Here is a 16,937-nt window from a genome sequence, read left to right on the forward strand (position 1 = left end):
TCCCTATGGGTCGCCCCCAGACTTGACCTACCTCCATATCTTCCTTCACTTGCTCCTGTTGGTCTCGGAGCTCGCCAAAAGCGTCAATGATCAGACCTGTGGCGGCAGGTGCGAGTCAGTGCTCAACCTGCGACCCAGCTCAGGCTCCTCCCTCTTCTGGCTGCCTCCCTCTGGGCCTTGCCTCCAGTTCTCCTTCTCCCTAATCTCACCCTGCTTCCTAATGATACCTAGTGTTTACTGAGCACTTATTATAGGTAAAACCCTTAGGAGGAATTGACTTAAATTCTCACAATGCTGCTGCGAGGTTGGTATCGTTAATATCCCCATTTTACTGATGGAGAAACTGAGGCTCAGAGCGGTGACTTGCCTAAAGTCTCATAGTAGGAAGAGGCAGAGCCAAGATGTGAACCCAGGCAGACTGGATCCTGGACCTGCACTCTTCAAGGAGCTGGTCTGCCTCTGGGCACTGAGCCCCCGCTCTCACAGCCCCCCGACCAGCACTGACCCTGAATGATGGCCAGCAGGATGACGATGACGAAGAAGAAGAAGGTGATGTCGAAGACCACCCGGTACAGCTCGTATTCATCGCCTGCTGGGTCCTCAATCTCATCCCCGATGCCCCCACCAGCTCGGACACCCACGTACATGTGAAACAGGTAACACTGTGGGGGAAGCATGAGAAGCATATCGGTCATGCATTCCGTCCTTCGACATCCACCGAGTACTACCAAGGCCCTGGGCTGAGGGGCAGAGGACACAGCAGCGGCTGAGACAGCTGTGGGCCCTGCCCTCGCAGGGCTCACGAACATGTCATCAGATAGCGACAGCCCGGAAGTGATCACAGCCATGATAGGGAGAACACAGGCAGCAAGGGCAGGGCCAGGGTGGGGAGCACAGTGCAATCCGGGCCCATGGGGGAGGCACAGGAAGCTTTGAAGTGCTGAAAGCTTGACTCAGCCAGGGTGATCAGGCAAGACTTCCCTAGAAGAGGGGACATGTGTGAGCTGGAACTTGAAGGAGGTGTTAGGTGGGAGAAAGTGTTCCAGGCAGAGAAAACCACACGTGTTCCGACACCCCTGGGGAGCAAAGAATACATCTTGTTCCCGGGAGGAACTGAAAGAGGTTCAGGAAGGTTAGAAAATAGAGCTCCTGTGAGAAAGAGCAGGGAGAGAAATGAGGCCCAGCTGATGGTTAGGGAGGGCTTCCTGTAGGAGGCAGCATTTAAGTTTAAAGGTGACATGTCGAGCGAAAGAGGGGCGTGTATGCGGGGCCTGTGGTGGAGGATGGAGAGCATGTAAGCTGCAAAGGGCTTGGGTGGGAGGAAACACATGGTCTTAGGGGAACTGAAAGAAGACAGGCAGCCAGAGAGCCACAAGCAAGAAAGACTGTGGTTAGACTCGGGCAAAGCTAGCTTTTCCCTGGCTTCATAAGCCATGGCGAGGGACTCGATTTTTCTCCCACGGCACTGGGGAGCTACGCGAAGGTTCAGACCAGGGAGGAGGGCACAGTCTGCCTGGCGCCTGGGAAAGACTTTACGTTTGTTCTCTCTGTGTCCCCAGAAGTGAAAGCAGCCAGTTGTCTGGTTAAGAGCTGAGGCCGCTGACTGTGGTGAAAGAGGGCTATGGGTGTCAAGACTAGGTCTGGTGGGGCCTCAAATGTCAGGCTGAGGGGCCGGACTAGGTCCTGAGAACGTGGTGCAAGATTACAGGACATTCTGTGAGAAGAAGCCCTGAGATAACTCTTTCAACCGTGGCCCATGCCTGTAGGAAGCTCGGCTCAATCTGGGTCATGACCACCATTAGCAGAATAGAAGAGAAAGTATAAACAAGCATGGCCTGCTGATACTTGGGGTGAAATTTTTATATATATGTATATTTTAAAAGTTTTTCAAGTTTATTTATCTTGAGAGAGAGAGAGAGGTTGAAGGAGGGGGCTGGACAGAGAGAGGGAGAGACAGAATCCCAAGCAGGCTCCATGATGCCAGCACAGAGCCCAATGCGGGGCTTGAACTCACAAACTGTGAGATCATGACATGAGCTGAGATGGAGTCTGATGCTTAACCTACTGAGCCACCCAGGTGCCCCTATATTTCTTTTTTTTTAAAGTAATCTCTGCACCCAACGTGGGGCTCGAACTTACAACCCTGAGATTAAGAGTCACATACTTGGGTGAGACTTTTGTAGATAATGAAGAGAGTACCTAATGCCTGTGGAATCCTTACTACACGCCAGGCACCAGTGTAAGACTTTTAGGGGAGCTCCACTGAGTCCTAAAACCAGGCCTAGGCCGTAGGCACTGTTATTACACACCCATTTTACAGAGGAGGAGCACCGGGGCCTGGGGAGGTTGACTAGCCTACCCCAACCACATGGTCTGTAAGTGACAGGGGCACTGCACCTAAGCACCTTTCCAACAATAGCTTCAAAGGCCCAAATAACATTTCAACGGTGGCCATTGATTCTATGGCTGGCACTGTTCCAAGTCCACAAGCGTCAGCTCACGGAACCCCAGTGAGTCTGTCTATGAGGTGGGTACTACTATTAACCCCCTTTACGGGTGGGAACACTAAGGGTCTGACGGTCAGGGACCCGCCCAAGAGTGCTGGGGGAGGAGCTCACTGTCATCATGTCGTCACACTTCATGTCGGGCTCGTCCTCATCCTCGCTTTTGTTGTAGAACTTGCGGAAGAAGTTGAAGGCCACCACGGTGTACAGGTAGACCACCACCGCCAGGAGGCCCACGGTCATCACCAGCTGCGGGGGGCGGAGGGCTGGTCAGCTTAACGCTCGGCCAGCCTCCCTGGTCCCCGCCCCGGGTCAGCCGATGTGGCCTTCCCTCTGGGGTCTCGCTCCCCACACCCATCCTGGCTCAGCCCGCCCAGCCTTGCCCTTCCTCCCTGGAGCCGCCCTACCCTCACCCCTCCACCCCTACTAGGGCTGCCAGCTCATCCCTGCCAGGCTCATACCCCCCACCCCACACCGGGTCAGGTCCCCTCCACACCTGCTTCCCATTATGGGTGACGGAGGACAGGATGGTGCGCAGCGTCTTGACCCCCATGGCAATGTCCAGGAGGTGGGCCGCAAAGAAGAAGTTGTTGTAGTGTCCCAGGAGGGACATCACCATGTACCAGCCCAGGTACAGGAAAGACTGTGGGCACACAGGGTCGGGGGTCAGGGAGCGTGCGGGCTTCCTGGGAAACACTCGGGGGGTCAGGGAGTGTTCACGAGGGTCAAGGAGGATTTGGGGGGCAGTAGGGAGCACTCTGGGAGCGGGAGGTGAGGAGCATTTGAGAGGGATGGGAGTGCTCTGGGAGTCAGGGTGCCATCTCTGCCTAGGGAGCGTCGGGAGGAGGGAGAGCGCTCTGCAGGAATGGACCCCAGCCATCCTAGGGGTCGCTGGGGACCCCTCTGCTGAAGGACAGAGACTGAGAATTCAAGAGCACCTGAGGAACAAGGGGCTTTGAGGCGTCAAGGGGAATCACAGGACCAGAGGTGCATGGGGGCTCAGGAGCCAGTCGCTGGTCAAGGATACCTGGGGGTGGAGCCCCCAGTCCTCCCAAGGCCTTCCTCCTGCAGCCCCTCCCCCACCTATGAGCCCCTCCTCACATTGTCTGTGAAGATGACACCGAACTTCCAGATCTGGTACTTGACGTCAATGGACATGAGCCTGTGTGCGGAGGGAGGGAGAAGGTTGGGCGGATGTCCGAGAGGCTCCCAGATGGCCCCAGGCCTGTGCAGGGTGGTCCCTGGCTTACCAGGTGAGCAGCCCCGGAGGTGGTTCAGGCTTACGCTCGTTGTGGGCTGTGATCTCCAGCGTGGCCAGATCCATGCCCAGCAGCTCGGCGATGCGCTCCCGCCCATAGATGTCCCCATGCTTGTCCAGCACCTGTACCAGGGATCACGGGGACATGCGGACACGGCTGGAGTGCAGGCGGGCCATAGCCTGCAAGGCGCATTCTGGGGACACTCTGAACTTTATGTGAGAAACTGGCGTTGCGTGTTTCTGGGGAGAAGGGTCAGAGCCTTCTTCAGATCCTCAGGGGAAGGGTCCAAGAGCGATCAAGTTTCAGCTGATGCATTAGCCAAATAGAGATAATTAAGTTGGTAGTGAGGGAGCCCTATGTAATTGGGTCTCTGCCATCTGTGAACTCTTCTCTCATTCACCTCCCTCATTCACTCTGCTCCAGCCACGCAGACCTCTTCGCAGTTCCTCAAACATACCAGACAAATTCCTGCCTCAGGGCCTTTGCACTGGCCACTCTCCCTGCCTAGGACACTCTTCTCCCAGATTTCTACTTGACTCACTCCTTCACCTCATTAACTAGTGTGCTCTTTCCTGCCTACCGAATGTGAGAGAGAAACCTTTCCTAGACAACACACACACACACACACACACCCTCCCCACCCCCCCCTTCATTGCTTTTTTCCTGTAAAGCACTTATCACCACCTAAACCCTATAACTGGACTCATCATCTGTGTTGCCAGCTCGAGTGTCAGAATCACTGTTGTGTTTACTGTTGGATTCCTGGCACATGGTAGGTGTTTGATAAATGTTTGTTAAGTGAATGAATGATGGTAACAGGCGACACTTACCTACTTTCCCTATGTGCCAGTTACTGCTCATGTAGTAGGTCACAGAATCTTTACAACCACCCTGCAGGGTCAGTCCTATTACTACCTCATTTTGAGTCTTAGGGAAACTAAGGCACAGAAAGGCCGACACAGCCAGGAATAGAAAAGCAGGCAATCTGGCACCAGAGTCTGTGTGTTTCAAATAGTATGCCTCCCCTCCCCTCTGCTAACTAGTACTGAGTACTCATTCTGAGCCAGGCACAGTGCTATGCTCATAACACATATTATGTCATTACAGAGGGAAGGGGTGATTATCACGCCCATTTCCAGATGGGCAAACTGAGGTACTCCTTGGGGAGATGAAGCCCCTTGCCCAAGGTTGCACACAAAGCAAGTGCTTGGCAGGACTGGGATGGCCAGGCGACAGCCAGAGACCCAGCTTGGGAGGCCCTTCCACTTCCCCACCCACAGCCTCACCTTCCGCTTGACAAACTTGTCCCAGTAGTTGCTGGGGAAAGACCTGCCAAGAGAGAGAGAGAGACCCCGAGATGTCAGGGCAAGAAGGACCAGGAGCCACCAGCTGGGCCAGCATGGCCGGAAGTTCCAACGCTCTTCTCACAGGGGACCCCGCACGGTAGGGTTGCATCTCACTTGGAGTCAGGCTCTGAAGGCCTCATGCCAGGCGACGTTTCCCCCGGGTCAACCTTTACCCCCAGTGCCATCTTTGGGGGGGCCCCCGGGAGGCTGCGGGCTTGCACTGGGGGGCAGGCAGCTCTGGTGCGGGAAGGGCAGGGGAGAGTCTGAGCCAGCAGCCTGGCCTGCCTCCAGCTCCGGCTGTGTGTGTGTGTGTGTGTGTGTGTGTGTGTGTGCGCGTGCGCGCGCACGCGCGCTGTGTTCTCACACTGTTTTGTTTAGGCCTATTGCATGAATCTGACCCTTTCATTCCCAGTTTTCTTTCTTTCTTTTTTTTAAATATATTTTTAAACATTTATTTATTTTTGAGAGAGAAAGAGAGAGCAGGGGAGAAGCAGAGAGAGGGGGTGACAGAAGATCCCAAGCAGGCTCCATGCCGTCAGCACAGAGCCCAGTGCGGGGCTTGAACTCACAAACTGTGAGATCATGACCTGAGCTGAAGTTGGGTGCTCAACCGACTGAGCCACCCAGGTGCCCCTCGTTCCCAGTTTTCTGACTGACAAGTTGATACCCTAAGGGGCGCCTGGGTGGCCCAGTCGGTTAAGTGTCCAACTTCAGCTCAGGTCATGATCTCACAGTTCGTGGGTTCAAGCCCCATGTCGGGCTCTGTGCTGACAGCTAGCTCAGAACCTGGAGCCTGCTTTGGAATCTGTGTCTCCCTCTCTCTGCCCCTCCCCCCCCCCACACTCTGTCTGTCTCAAAAATAAATAAAAATTTTTAAAAATCCTGCAGAGGTGGTCAATGAGTTTTGTTGGGTTTGGAGTGGAGAGTGACCATGAATCCAGGGTTTCAGACCTATTTGATGTGTTCCCATCCCTGGCACTTCCTATCCTTCCTGATGCTCCAGTTGCCGCTGATTTGTCCAGCGGGAGCCCCAGCCGCTGGCAGCGGAGGCCTTGCAGCAGGACGTTTCCTGTGGAGCACATCTTTGCCCTCTGACCCAAGGTAATCCAGGCTTACTGCCCTTCCCCGCCCCGGCCTGGAACTGGCTGCTTCTCCATGGTGCTCGGCTCCTTTTTTGTGGGAAATGGTATTTAGAAGTCAAGGTCTTGGAGCAGCCACAACGTGAAACAGATGTTTCTCCCTCTCTCTCTCTGCTCAGCACGTGTACTTGAACGCGTAGACGTCCCGTGTGCCTTCGATGGTGACGACGAGAGCACAGGATGTCCTTGGTGTGGCTTCCCTCCCTCCTCTCACCACCTCTCCTGGGCAGGACCCCATAATAAAACAACTTCCAACACGTATCCACGGCTCCATGTGCCCCGGAAGCCGCATGAGTTCGTCTCACTTCATTGTTACAAGATCCTCGGTGTTTTTGTTTTTATCCTCATTTTACAGATTAGGAAACTAAGGCACAGAGAGGCTAAATGACTTGGCCAAGAAGTCCCAGCTATCATGTGGCCCGCCCAGGCTGCCTGACCTCGTGTCCTTATTCTAGAGATGATGAGGCCCTGCTGTATGAACACATGAAATTGGACTTGATCGGGGGTGGGAGGGAGGGGGAATGGAGTGGGCTGGGATGGCACCTGGGTAAGAATCACACGTGGGGGCAGGGTTTAAATGCAGATTCCTGCCCCCCCCCCAGCCTCACCGAACCAGAAGCTCCAGGGTCTGGGCCCTGGGGATCCCCATGTGTCACCAGCACCCCCACAGGTACTATAACATACAGGCTATTTGTCTGTATTACGACAGGAGGACTAAAGCTTGGGGAGACTGAGGCAGGACTGGCAGTAACTGGTCTTTTGAGGCCGAGGCCCAGCCTGGGGTGGAAACCCAGGTCGGGTCCCCCCACCCACCCACCCCAAGGTGGGGGCGGGCCTTACGGCGTGTTGAGCACCAGCCGGTCCCATTGCCCCTTCACGTCATCGTCCTCAGGCTGTTCCGTGATGTAGAGGCCGTCAAACTCCAGCTTCCGGGCCAGCTCCTTCTCCCGTTTGAAGATCACCAGGGGCACCTACATTGTGCAGGCAGGCAAAGGGGTGGGTGTCAGGTGCCCTAAGAGACCACAGCCTTGGCGAAACACAGGACATCTTCTGGGGCAGGTGCGAGGCCCCACACGAGAGGAGCTTCTCCAGAGCAATCAGGGCAGTAAACGGGGAAAGGTGGGTAGATGGGTCGGGTCTGCGGCGGGAGAAAGTTAGGAAAGCCCAGAAGTGGCCCCTGGATCCACACTCCCCTGTTAGCATCCATGTCGTGTCTGAGGCCCACAGGCCCCCTCGGGCCCCAATAATTCACCAACTGACCGGTATGCAGGGAATAATACTCCCAATGAAAACTTGTGCCTCTTGATCCAGAAATTAACATAGGTACAGGACCTACTCCTCAGCTGTGACCCACGTTTGTTCCCCAAATATTGAATATTGTCCTTGCTGAGGACCCCAACCTTGTACCCAGTCCCCCTCTGTCCCAACCACCGTAGGAGATCCCCCAGCCGCTGCCCTAGACCCTCTCAGCCAGTGGCCCAGCACCTCTCCCTGCTCGACAAGCCCCTGCCCCAGAACCATGGCCATGACCCACCTTAAGGCAGTTGTAGCCAATGATGCAGAGAAAGGCCACCAACGTATGAAGCAGGCTCAGGCAACGCAAGGCAGGCTCCATGTAGCCCGTGCTCTCTTCCAGGAAGTAGTACACCATGTTCTCATCCTCGTCACCCTCGGCCTCCTCGCCCGCCCCCGAGCCCCAGCCAGAGCCGCCGCCGGACCCTGCACCTGACAGGTCCCCAGCTGCTGAGCCCTCCATGTCCTCCTCCCCTGGTGGAGAGTCTGAGACCTGAAGCGGGGGAGAAGTCGGTCAGGGCGGGGGGTCCTGGTGTCCTGATACCTGGTCTGCCCCACCCAGAACCCACTGACAAAAGGAACAGCTTCCAGTCCCGAGGTTGGTCGGAGGGGCCCCTGTCGGACACAATCTCGGTAGGGCTGTCAATCAAGATGGAGGGCGGGTCCAGAACCCTAGCTAGCAAATCAGACACTGTCCTGGGAGTTTGACTACTGAACTGACATGATGACTGAAAGCAATTTGAGTGGATTCGTCTTGACGGTGGAGACTTAAAGAGACTGGCCACCAATACGAATGCTGAGGCTAAAATGAGTCATGGCTAACGTTCGCACTGCGCTTTGTATGTGCCTAGTACTGCTAAGTGCTTTATGCATGCTAATACTCTTTTAAACCCCATGGCTCAGAGATATATGCTTCCATTGTCCCATTTTACAGATGAGGAAATTGAAGCACAGCGAGGTTAAGCACATTGCCTCGCATCATGCAGCCAGTGAGCGGTAGAGCCAGGATTCTATCCCACAGAAGCCACTCTGCTAGACTGCTTCTCTGTCCTGTTATCTAGGTCCCTGGCAAGACCCCAAAGGGTCCTTTTGTCCTTCGGGAGGCTGGTTCTTAGCCCTGTCCTTCCATTCCACAATCTGCCCACTTTCTCCACCCCATACATTTCTCTTTAACTTATGAGAAAGCAAAAAAGGTTAACTGAATCCGTGTGTGTTGCCGAGAGGTGACAGCGTGTGCCCAGGGGCACAAGACTGGCAAGTGGCAGAGCCGAGCGTGGAGGTCCGAACGAGTTCCCTGCTCTAACTGCCACAGACAGTCAGGTATCTGTCCCAGATGCACCTGGACACCCACACACACTCCCATGAAGGTCCCAAGATCCAGTTGTCCAGGCAGAACTCTCCTTGGAACCCCCAATCCAACACCTGCCTCTTCCCTGCGGGGGCCCTGGGAACCTGATAGGGGTTGAGCCGCCCCCTCCCCCAGCCCAGAGAAGCCCAGAGAAGCGTCTGATCCTCCTGACCCCTCATGACGAGCACCTTATAAAACAGCAAGATGAAGTTGATGGCAAATGCCAGGAAGAGGGCAAGGAATCGCAGGGTGTAGAAGTTCCGAGAGAGGTAGTTCTAGGATGAGGAGAGAAAGAGCTCACAGTCCACCTTCTTCCCTGGAGAATTCACCCCATCATCCACCCACGATCCAAAATCTGGTCCCACAACCTCCTAGTTATTGAGCGCTTACTGTATACCAGGACTTGTGCTAAGAGCTTTATACACATGAAACTTGTGTAGCTCTTACCATACCGCTAATGGAGTGAGCACAGCACATATACCCATTTCACAGATGAGAACACCGGGGCTCAGGGAGGTAAGATGTCTTGCTCAAGATCACACAGCCAAGAAGCCAGCAGGCCTGGGGTTTGAGGGCAGGCACTCGAGCTCAAGTCCACACTCCCAACTTCTCTGCTGTGCTGCCTCCTGTGTGAGGCCGCCCTGTCTGCTTTACTCCAGGCAGAGGACAGCTACTTCTATCTCTCCCTCCCTCTTTTTCTCTCCATCTGCTCCTCATTCTTCCCATGCATCCTCACTGGACCACCTTCCTTCCAACATGTTTCCTTCAGCCCCTCAGATCAGGCTGGGCCTGGAGAGGAGGCAAGACACTGAGCCCTGCCCTCCTGAACCCCCTCCCTTCGTCCTGGCCTGGATGAGTTCTGTCCCCCATCCTGAACAGGAGTGGCTGGGACTAGTTTGGTGGCTCTGACCTGAAGGCTGAGGCCCAAGAAATGGGCCACGGTGGGGGGATGGGAACTATGGCCTCGGCTGGATTTAGCTCTGGACAGCAGGTGGGGGTGGGAAGCCTAGGCAGGTGGCCCCAGGTGAGCAAAGGTATGGAAACTGGAATAAAGTTCTTGAGCAGGGAGAGGCTGAGGAGCCAAACCACCTGAAATGCTGCCCTGTGACCCGGTCCTGACTGTCTGAGGACATCTCTGCCCTCAAGCCAGCCTGGCTTCTTCTGAAAGATGAGCCTGGCACGGGTGAGGGTGGGGAGGAGCGGTGGGGGGCAATGTCAGCAAGCTCCCACTGGGTCCTCACCAAGAACTTCACCCTCTGCACTTCCAGTTCTCCCCAGAATTCCAAGCCCGCGCCCCCAGCCTCCTCCTTCTTTGGAGGGGGTGGAGAAGGTGCTGTCTTCTTGGGGGGCTCTGGTGGGGGTTCGGGGGCTTCTTCCTTCTCCCCATTCTCAGCACTGCAGGGCAGGACACAGAGACAGTGAGGAGGTGCCTGGGCAAGTCATTCATTCATTCAAAGCCACGCACTGGGGACACAGTGATGGGTCACTGCCCTCACGCGGCTCAATCCACTGGGGTATGGTCTGGTCACCAGGCAGTGGGGGCCCAGAGTGGTCAGGGCCAGGATGGGGGAAGCTCAGGAGGTTGTGGGGGTCCAGAAACCCCTCTTTGACTTGGTGGTGGGGTGTGTGTGTCAAGGTTAGCTTCCTGGAGAAAGAGATGAGCGAGCCAAAATGGAAAAGAGGAGGAAACTGAGATGAAAAGGGAAGAAAGTACTCCAGGTGGAGGGAACAGCCCACCCGAAGACCTGAGTCCCTTTCACAGAGCCCCTCCTCTGGGCCCTGGTCTGGGTGACGCTGAGGACACGGCGTGACCTCAGGAGGCCCCTGGATAGCAGTGCTAGAGGGTGGGCGCCTTGGACTCCAAGGCCACTCACTCGGCTTTCTCGGGCTCGGGCTCGGGCTCGGGCTCGGGTTCTGGAAGCAGCTCCTCTTCCTCTCCGTCCACCTGGCGGCGGGGCAAGCATCAGGGTGGTGCCCCCCAGCCCGAGTGCCTCTCACAACTGATCTGCCTGTCCCCACCTGTGTCCCTTCCTGGTCATTTTCCCTGGACAATCTAGGTTTTCCTCTCCGCGTCAGAAGCGGGATTATGAGTCTCGTTTTCCAGGAGGGAGACTGAGACTCAGAGAAGTGGACCTTCTTATCAAAGCACGGTGCAGAGTCAGGGTGACTCCAAGTGGGGCTCTTGTTCCCCGGGCTCCCCATCACCGTGCCACCCGCACCCCCACGGCACTCCTCACAAGCATCTGGATACGCCCGCGGGGCTTTCCCAGCGTCCCTGACCCTGTCCCGGGTTGTTCTAGCTCCTGGTCCCCGCTGCCCCTCTAACTTGGTTCCTGGGTCTCTCCTCTCTCTGGCTCCAGATCTTTCTCTCTCCCAGAAATACGACCTGTTTCACTGCGGGCCTTTCTCCGGGTCTCCGTCTCGGAGTCCACTTCTCCGTGTGTGTCTCTCGCCCTTGTCTCTGCGCGCCTATGTCTCGGGCTTTCTCCACTCTCTCTGTCTCTCAGTTTCCCTCCCAGACTCGTCCTCCCTCTTAGCCCCAGTGTCTCCAAACCCCTCCCCACCTCGACACCCCGCGGGCCCTCTCACCCCCAGCTTCCTCTTGATGATGGGGGAGCCCTCGGGCGTGGGAGGCTCCGCCGGCGTCGTGTCGCCCATGTCCCCGAGGCCGCCCGCCCCTTCGGGCCGGAAGGGGCCCCCCTCGGCTACGGCCACGGTCCCGTCGGCGCCTCCCGGGCCCGCCTCGTGCGCCGCCGCCTCCTCGTCGCCCGCGCCCTCCGCCTCGTCGCCCGCGCCCTCGCCCGCGCCCTCGCCGTCCGCCTCGCCACCGGGCCCGGCCGGCTGCTCGCCGTGCACCTCGTCGCCCGTGGGGTCGGGCATGCCCGCCAGGAGCTCGGTCACCGTCACCTTTTTGGCGCCCTCCACGAGGCCGCCGCCGAAGAGCGAGCCCCAGAGCAGGCGCAGCGCGCCCGCCGCCGCGCCCGCGCCCGCGCCCGCCGCGCGCGCCACCGCGGCCCAGAGCAGCGCGCCCACGGCCGCCGCCGCCTCGCGCGCCGTGAGCCGCCGCAGCCGCCGCACGCGCCGCCGCAGGCTGCGGTAGCTGAGGCCGCGCAGCGCGCGCCCCGCCGCCGCCGCCGCGCGCGCCGTCACGCCCGCCGCCGCCGGCCCCGCCGCGCCCTCGGGGCCCGCCGCGCCGTCCTCCGCGCCCTCCGCGCCCGCCTCGCCCGCGCCGTCGTCCTCGTCCTCCTCGGGCACGCCCTCGGGCTCGGAGATCTGCGCGGCGATCTGCATCTCGAAGATGGTGTCCTCGCAGAAGCTCACGAAGAGCTCCATCTTCTCGGACTCGCCGCCCTCGTTGACCACGTCGAAGATGAACTGGCGCTTGGACTCCTTCACCTGCGCGCGGGACGGGGCGCCGCGGGGTGAGCGCGGGGAGGGGTGGGGAAGGGGGACGGCGGGGCCCCGCAGCGAGCATTTCCCGCAGATGATCTCATTTCATCCTCGCACACAGTCCTGGACAGAGGGGCTCTTATCCCCATCTCGCAGATCCGGGGAGGGAGGCCTAGCGAGCGCGCCCTCGGGTGCAGCCGCTGAGAGGTGGCGGATGGAGGTTTCGAATTCCCGCACAGGCTGCCCCAAAATCAGTGATATTCGCTCCTTTGAGAGACGGAGCAGAGCGTAGTGGTTAAGGGAAAACGTTCTGCAGACCACCGGCCTGTCTGGGTTCCGATCCTGATTCTGCCCCCCGAGTAGCTGGGTGATTTAGACGGAACTCTCTGGGCCTCAGTTTCCCTCTCTGTAACCGGAGGGAATAATCGTAGGACCTCAGTTACAGGGTTGGTGTGAGGATTCAATGAGTTCATAGATGCCGAAGGATTAGAGCAGTGCCCGGTGCCTAATAAATGTCACATAGTGCCCGTCGTTATTATATGGCTGCAGATCACCGGAGACCCAAGGCCGCGGGCATACACTCTTAACCGGAAGGAGAAAGTGGGAATGGGAGGGGTGAGCAGGCAGAAGCGGGTGTTTGGAGCCGAACACTCAGAGTGTGCACGTGGGCAGCACGCGAGAGGCAGGAGGTGGGGGTGGGGGGAAGAGGGTGGAGCTCCCCTGCAGCACGGACAGGAGTGTGAAGGGCCAGCGGTGACCCGAGGCTTCCTGGAGACACGGGGATGTGGCAGACATCCTGGGGGCAAGGATGGTGCAACCGCTTTTGTGCCAGATCAGTGATGGTGGGGAGTATGCAACCCCAAGGGACCAGGGTGAATGTGCACATGTCGAGGCGTCCCATGGAGTATGTGAGGGGCCCAACGTGCAAGAGGCTTGTGACAGGGCACCAGGGACTACGGGAGGAATCGCACGTTAGTATGGGAGGATGTGGGAAGTATGCGGCCTCGTGGGGCTCAAGTGTACCAGGTGGACATGGGCACACAGGGCAGCCATGCAAGGGCCTGGGGCCGAAACCGGAGGGTAGTGCTAGTGTGGGGTCAGTGCTTGTGACAAAGGCATGAGTGTGCAGGGGGGACCGGGGAGTCAGTGCAATAAGGCCCTGATTACGAGGACGGGGTTCCGTGTGGGACGTGAGCCCAGGTGTGCCGGAACCAGGTGTTGGTGAGACAGGAGGGGCCCGGCGTACGAGGAGGTGATGGGAGTGCAAGCCTCAGGGGCTACAAGTGTGAGATGGGAAGGGGTGTGCAAGAGCATGTGGGAGGAATGTGCAGGTGAATGGGAAGTGTGAGTGTAAGGGGCGTGTGGTGTGTGTGAGCAGGAGGGGCCCCAGGGCAACAGAGGCCTGGCTGGAGGCTGAGGGTGTGTGAGGGACACGTGGGAACGCAAGAGAACAGGGAATGGAAGCTACATGCAAGCTAAGTGTGAGGTGGGCTGGAGGCCTGCAGGGTCACATGAGTGTACTCTTGGGGCAAGTGAGTGTGTAAGCAGCATTCAGACATTTGTGGGCGGGCACATGAGAGGCTGAGACAGGGCACAGCAGGCCAAGGAGTGGGACAGTCAGGGGCTCTTATGGGTGAGTTGGAGGGTGGTCGGAGTGTGCGTGTGTGATCATGGGCACGCCAGGGCTACAGAGAGGGCAGGCGGGGGGTGGGGGGTTGAATAAGTGAGGGGTGGGCAACCATATGGCGTGCCAGGACTCTATCCTTGGGGTGGGTGTACAAGAGATGTGCACCCACATGTGGACTTGAAATAAGTGGCCATTGTGTGACAGGACCTCAGAGAGCATTTGGGGGCTCAGGGGGTGACAGGTGAGGGGCAGGCCAGCATAACAGGGCATCCCAGAGCCCCCAAGGTGAGTGTGCAAAAGAGTGGGTATGGGTAGGCCGGGGCCGAGAGAGGGCACACCAGGGGCTGGTGGGAAGGTGAGCAAGGGGTATATAACCACATATAACCAAGGTGTCCCAGTGTGCAACAGCGTGGGTGTAGTTGCAACAGGACTGTAAAGACACGCTAGAGCTCCTGGGCGAGTGTGCAAGTGGCAGGCATGGAGCTCAAGCGTGCAAGGGCACAGCAATGCTGCTGCTGCACGTATGAGGGGTGTACACGCTAAATCTGCAAGAGGTGGGCAGAGGAGAGTTGGGGACACGCGAGGGCATACGAAAATGTGTGCAAAAGGGTGGGCTCGGGCTTGCATGAGCAGAGCAGGAGCCCCCCAGGACCCGCACCTGTAGGCTCCGAGCGTGCAAGGAGCATGCGCCGAAGCCGGGCGAGGCCAGCATGCACGTGCGCAGGCGTGCCCACCTGAGGCATCTCCCACTGGGTGCGGTTGGTCTCCGAGATCTCGAAGTAGATACGCTCGATGCGGCGCGAGGCGCCCATGATCTCGATGCGGCCCAGGTAGGGCCGGAAGTACTCCAGGATGCTCTCCGCCAACTCAAGGAAGTTGCGCAGGCGCGGGTCGTGGGGCACGTGCTCGGACAGGTTGGTCAGCAGCACCGCCACGTTGAAGCCGATGTCGCGGGCCGGCTCCTGAAAGCGGTTGGCGAACTCCTCACAGTTGATCATCTCGTTCTCGTCCGCCTCGGAGCAGGAAAGCAGGAACTGGATTTCGGGGCCCGTGAACTGCTTCTGGCTGTCCATCGCCTGGGGATGGGCGGGGGTGGGCGGTAGGTGGGTCAGAGGGGTGGCCCCGGGAGCCGCAGTGTGCACTTTTCATAAAGACAGAAGGTTCCAAAATCATAACCAGCACCCGAGGCCGAGGCCTGGCGGTTTGGCACAGCTAGGGCTGAACCAGCCAATCAAATACCGAAATGCTGCGTTTCCACAAAGCCACGCCCCCATCCGCTGCTTTGTCAGAGACGAAGGTGTGACTTGATGAGTCTCAGCTCTTGCGCAGTGGTTGGTAAAGAAATGCTGCCCCAGGCTCTCCATGTGCCATCCCGGTGTGCCCTGCTGGCCTGCCGTCTACCTTCCTTGCTTGATGGCACCTGTGGGCTACACCGGCGGCCCCCTGGGACCCTGTGGCTGCTGCTAGGGTCTGTCCAGTTGGGGTCAGGGAGCAGGGAGCGAATGGAGCTGTGCCATTCTCTCCCTGCTTTCCTCCCCGTGCTGCCCATGTGCCGCCTCCGAAAGTGTGCGGCCCTGCCCACACAGCTTCTCCTGTCCTCACTTGGGTGGCTGGAGCCTAGGGCCCTGGCTCATGCAGGCCACCTCCCACCTCAAACCTTCCGCAAGGCCCTTTGGTGCCGCCCCCGCCCCTTTCTAGCAACTACACGATTGACACGGGACGCAGTGGAGGGCTCCGATTTTCAATGGAAACAGTCAGGTGCCCGTCACCCCGGAATTAACAATTGCTCACGCTCACGTGTTCTTCAAATACCACATACTTAAAAACATTACAGGTATGATTGGAGCCTCCCTGTGTAATTTTGTTCCGTTCCTCCCCTCCCCCCCCCCAGCCCCACCTTCTCCCAAAGTAACCCCTATCCTGGCGTGGATGTATCTTTCCAAACGTGACAGTACTTCTGTCTGTGTCCTGGCGTTTTGTCACAAAAATACATAGTATCCAAGGGCTGCCTGGGGGGCTCAGTCGGTTAAGCGTCCGACTTCGGCTCAGGGCACGATCTCCTGGTTCGTGGGTTCGAGCTCGGCAACAGGGTGTGCTGACAGCTCAGAGCCTGGAGCCTGCTTCGGATTCTGTCTCCTTCTCTCTCTGCCCTTTCCCCACTCATGCTGTTTCTTTGTCTCTCAAAAATAAATGTTACCAAAAATAAAAATAAAATACATAGTATTCTGTGCACTTTTTTAGTTTAAAGAATTGCTATGGGGGGTGCCTGGATGGCTCAGTGAGTTGAGCGTCAGACGTCGACTCAGGTTATGATCTTATGGTTCTTGGCTTTGGGCTGAGTCGGGGTTCCAGCCCCAAGACTGGCTCTGTGCTGGCTGCTCGGAGCCTGGAGCCTGCTTCAGATTCTGTGTGTCATTCTTTCTCTGCCCCTCCCCCACTTGTGCTCTGCCCCCCCCCCCTCAAAAATAAAAAAACTAAATGTAGGGGCGCCTGGGTGGCTCAGTCGGTTAAGCGTCCAACTTCAGCTCAGGTCGTGATCTCACGGTTCGTGGGTTCCAGCCCCGTCGGGCTCTGTGCTGCCAGCTCAGAGCCTGGAGCCTGTTTCAGATTGTGTGTCTCCCTCCCTCTCTGACCCTCCCCTGCTCACGCTCTCTTTCTCTCTCTCTCAGAAAAAAATCAAAACATTAAACATTTTTTAAAAAAGTTTAAAAATGTAATTTTAAGGATCTATGCATGTTGCTATATGGATCAAACAAATTCTTTTTACTGCTGTGTGGTATTTTTTTAAAAAATAGGGGCGCCCGGGTGGCTCAGTCAGTTAAGTGTCCAACTTCGGCTCAGGTCATGATCTCACGGTTCAAGGGTTCGAGCCCCGTGTCAGGCTCTGTGCTGACAGCTAGCTCAGAGCCTGGAGCCTATCTTCGGATTCTGTGTCTCCCTCTCTCTCTGAGCCTCCCCTGCTCATGCTGTCTCTTTCTCTCTCTCAAAAATAAATAAGACATTAAAAAAATAAATGTAACACTATATTCTC

The 16,937-nt window shown here is 57.4% G+C and overlaps 1 protein-coding gene across 2 annotated transcripts in view; it reads right to left on the reverse strand.

Annotated features, from left to right (window-relative positions):
* RYR1 (ryanodine receptor 1) overlaps positions 1 to 16,937 on the reverse strand; it is a 119,479-nt gene that overhangs the window by 786 nt on the left and 101,756 nt on the right. For both annotated transcript variants that reach the window (XM_039217731.1, XM_039217730.1), the window contains 14 exons: positions 14,641 to 14,982; positions 11,479 to 12,285; positions 10,764 to 10,834; positions 10,131 to 10,284; positions 9,078 to 9,164; positions 7,783 to 8,034; positions 7,089 to 7,219; positions 5,050 to 5,092; positions 3,755 to 3,885; positions 3,606 to 3,666; positions 3,001 to 3,147; positions 2,619 to 2,753; positions 506 to 662; positions 32 to 96 (listed from right to left, as the gene is read on the reverse strand). In XM_039217731.1, the coding sequence (XP_039073662.1) occupies positions 32 to 96; positions 506 to 662; positions 2,619 to 2,753; positions 3,001 to 3,147; positions 3,606 to 3,666; positions 3,755 to 3,885; positions 5,050 to 5,092; positions 7,089 to 7,219; positions 7,783 to 8,034; positions 9,078 to 9,164; positions 10,131 to 10,284; positions 10,764 to 10,834; positions 11,479 to 12,285; positions 14,641 to 14,982 (2,583 nt within the window). The remainder of the gene's footprint in view (positions 1 to 31; positions 97 to 505; positions 663 to 2,618; positions 2,754 to 3,000; positions 3,148 to 3,605; positions 3,667 to 3,754; positions 3,886 to 5,049; positions 5,093 to 7,088; positions 7,220 to 7,782; positions 8,035 to 9,077; positions 9,165 to 10,130; positions 10,285 to 10,763; positions 10,835 to 11,478; positions 12,286 to 14,640; positions 14,983 to 16,937) is intronic.

The sequence above is a fragment of the Hyaena hyaena genome, unplaced genomic scaffold (genome assembly GCF_003009895.1).
Source record: "Hyaena hyaena isolate Hyena2069 unplaced genomic scaffold, ASM300989v1 scaffold_721, whole genome shotgun sequence".
NCBI classification, from domain to species: domain Eukaryota; kingdom Metazoa; phylum Chordata; class Mammalia; order Carnivora; family Hyaenidae; genus Hyaena; species Hyaena hyaena.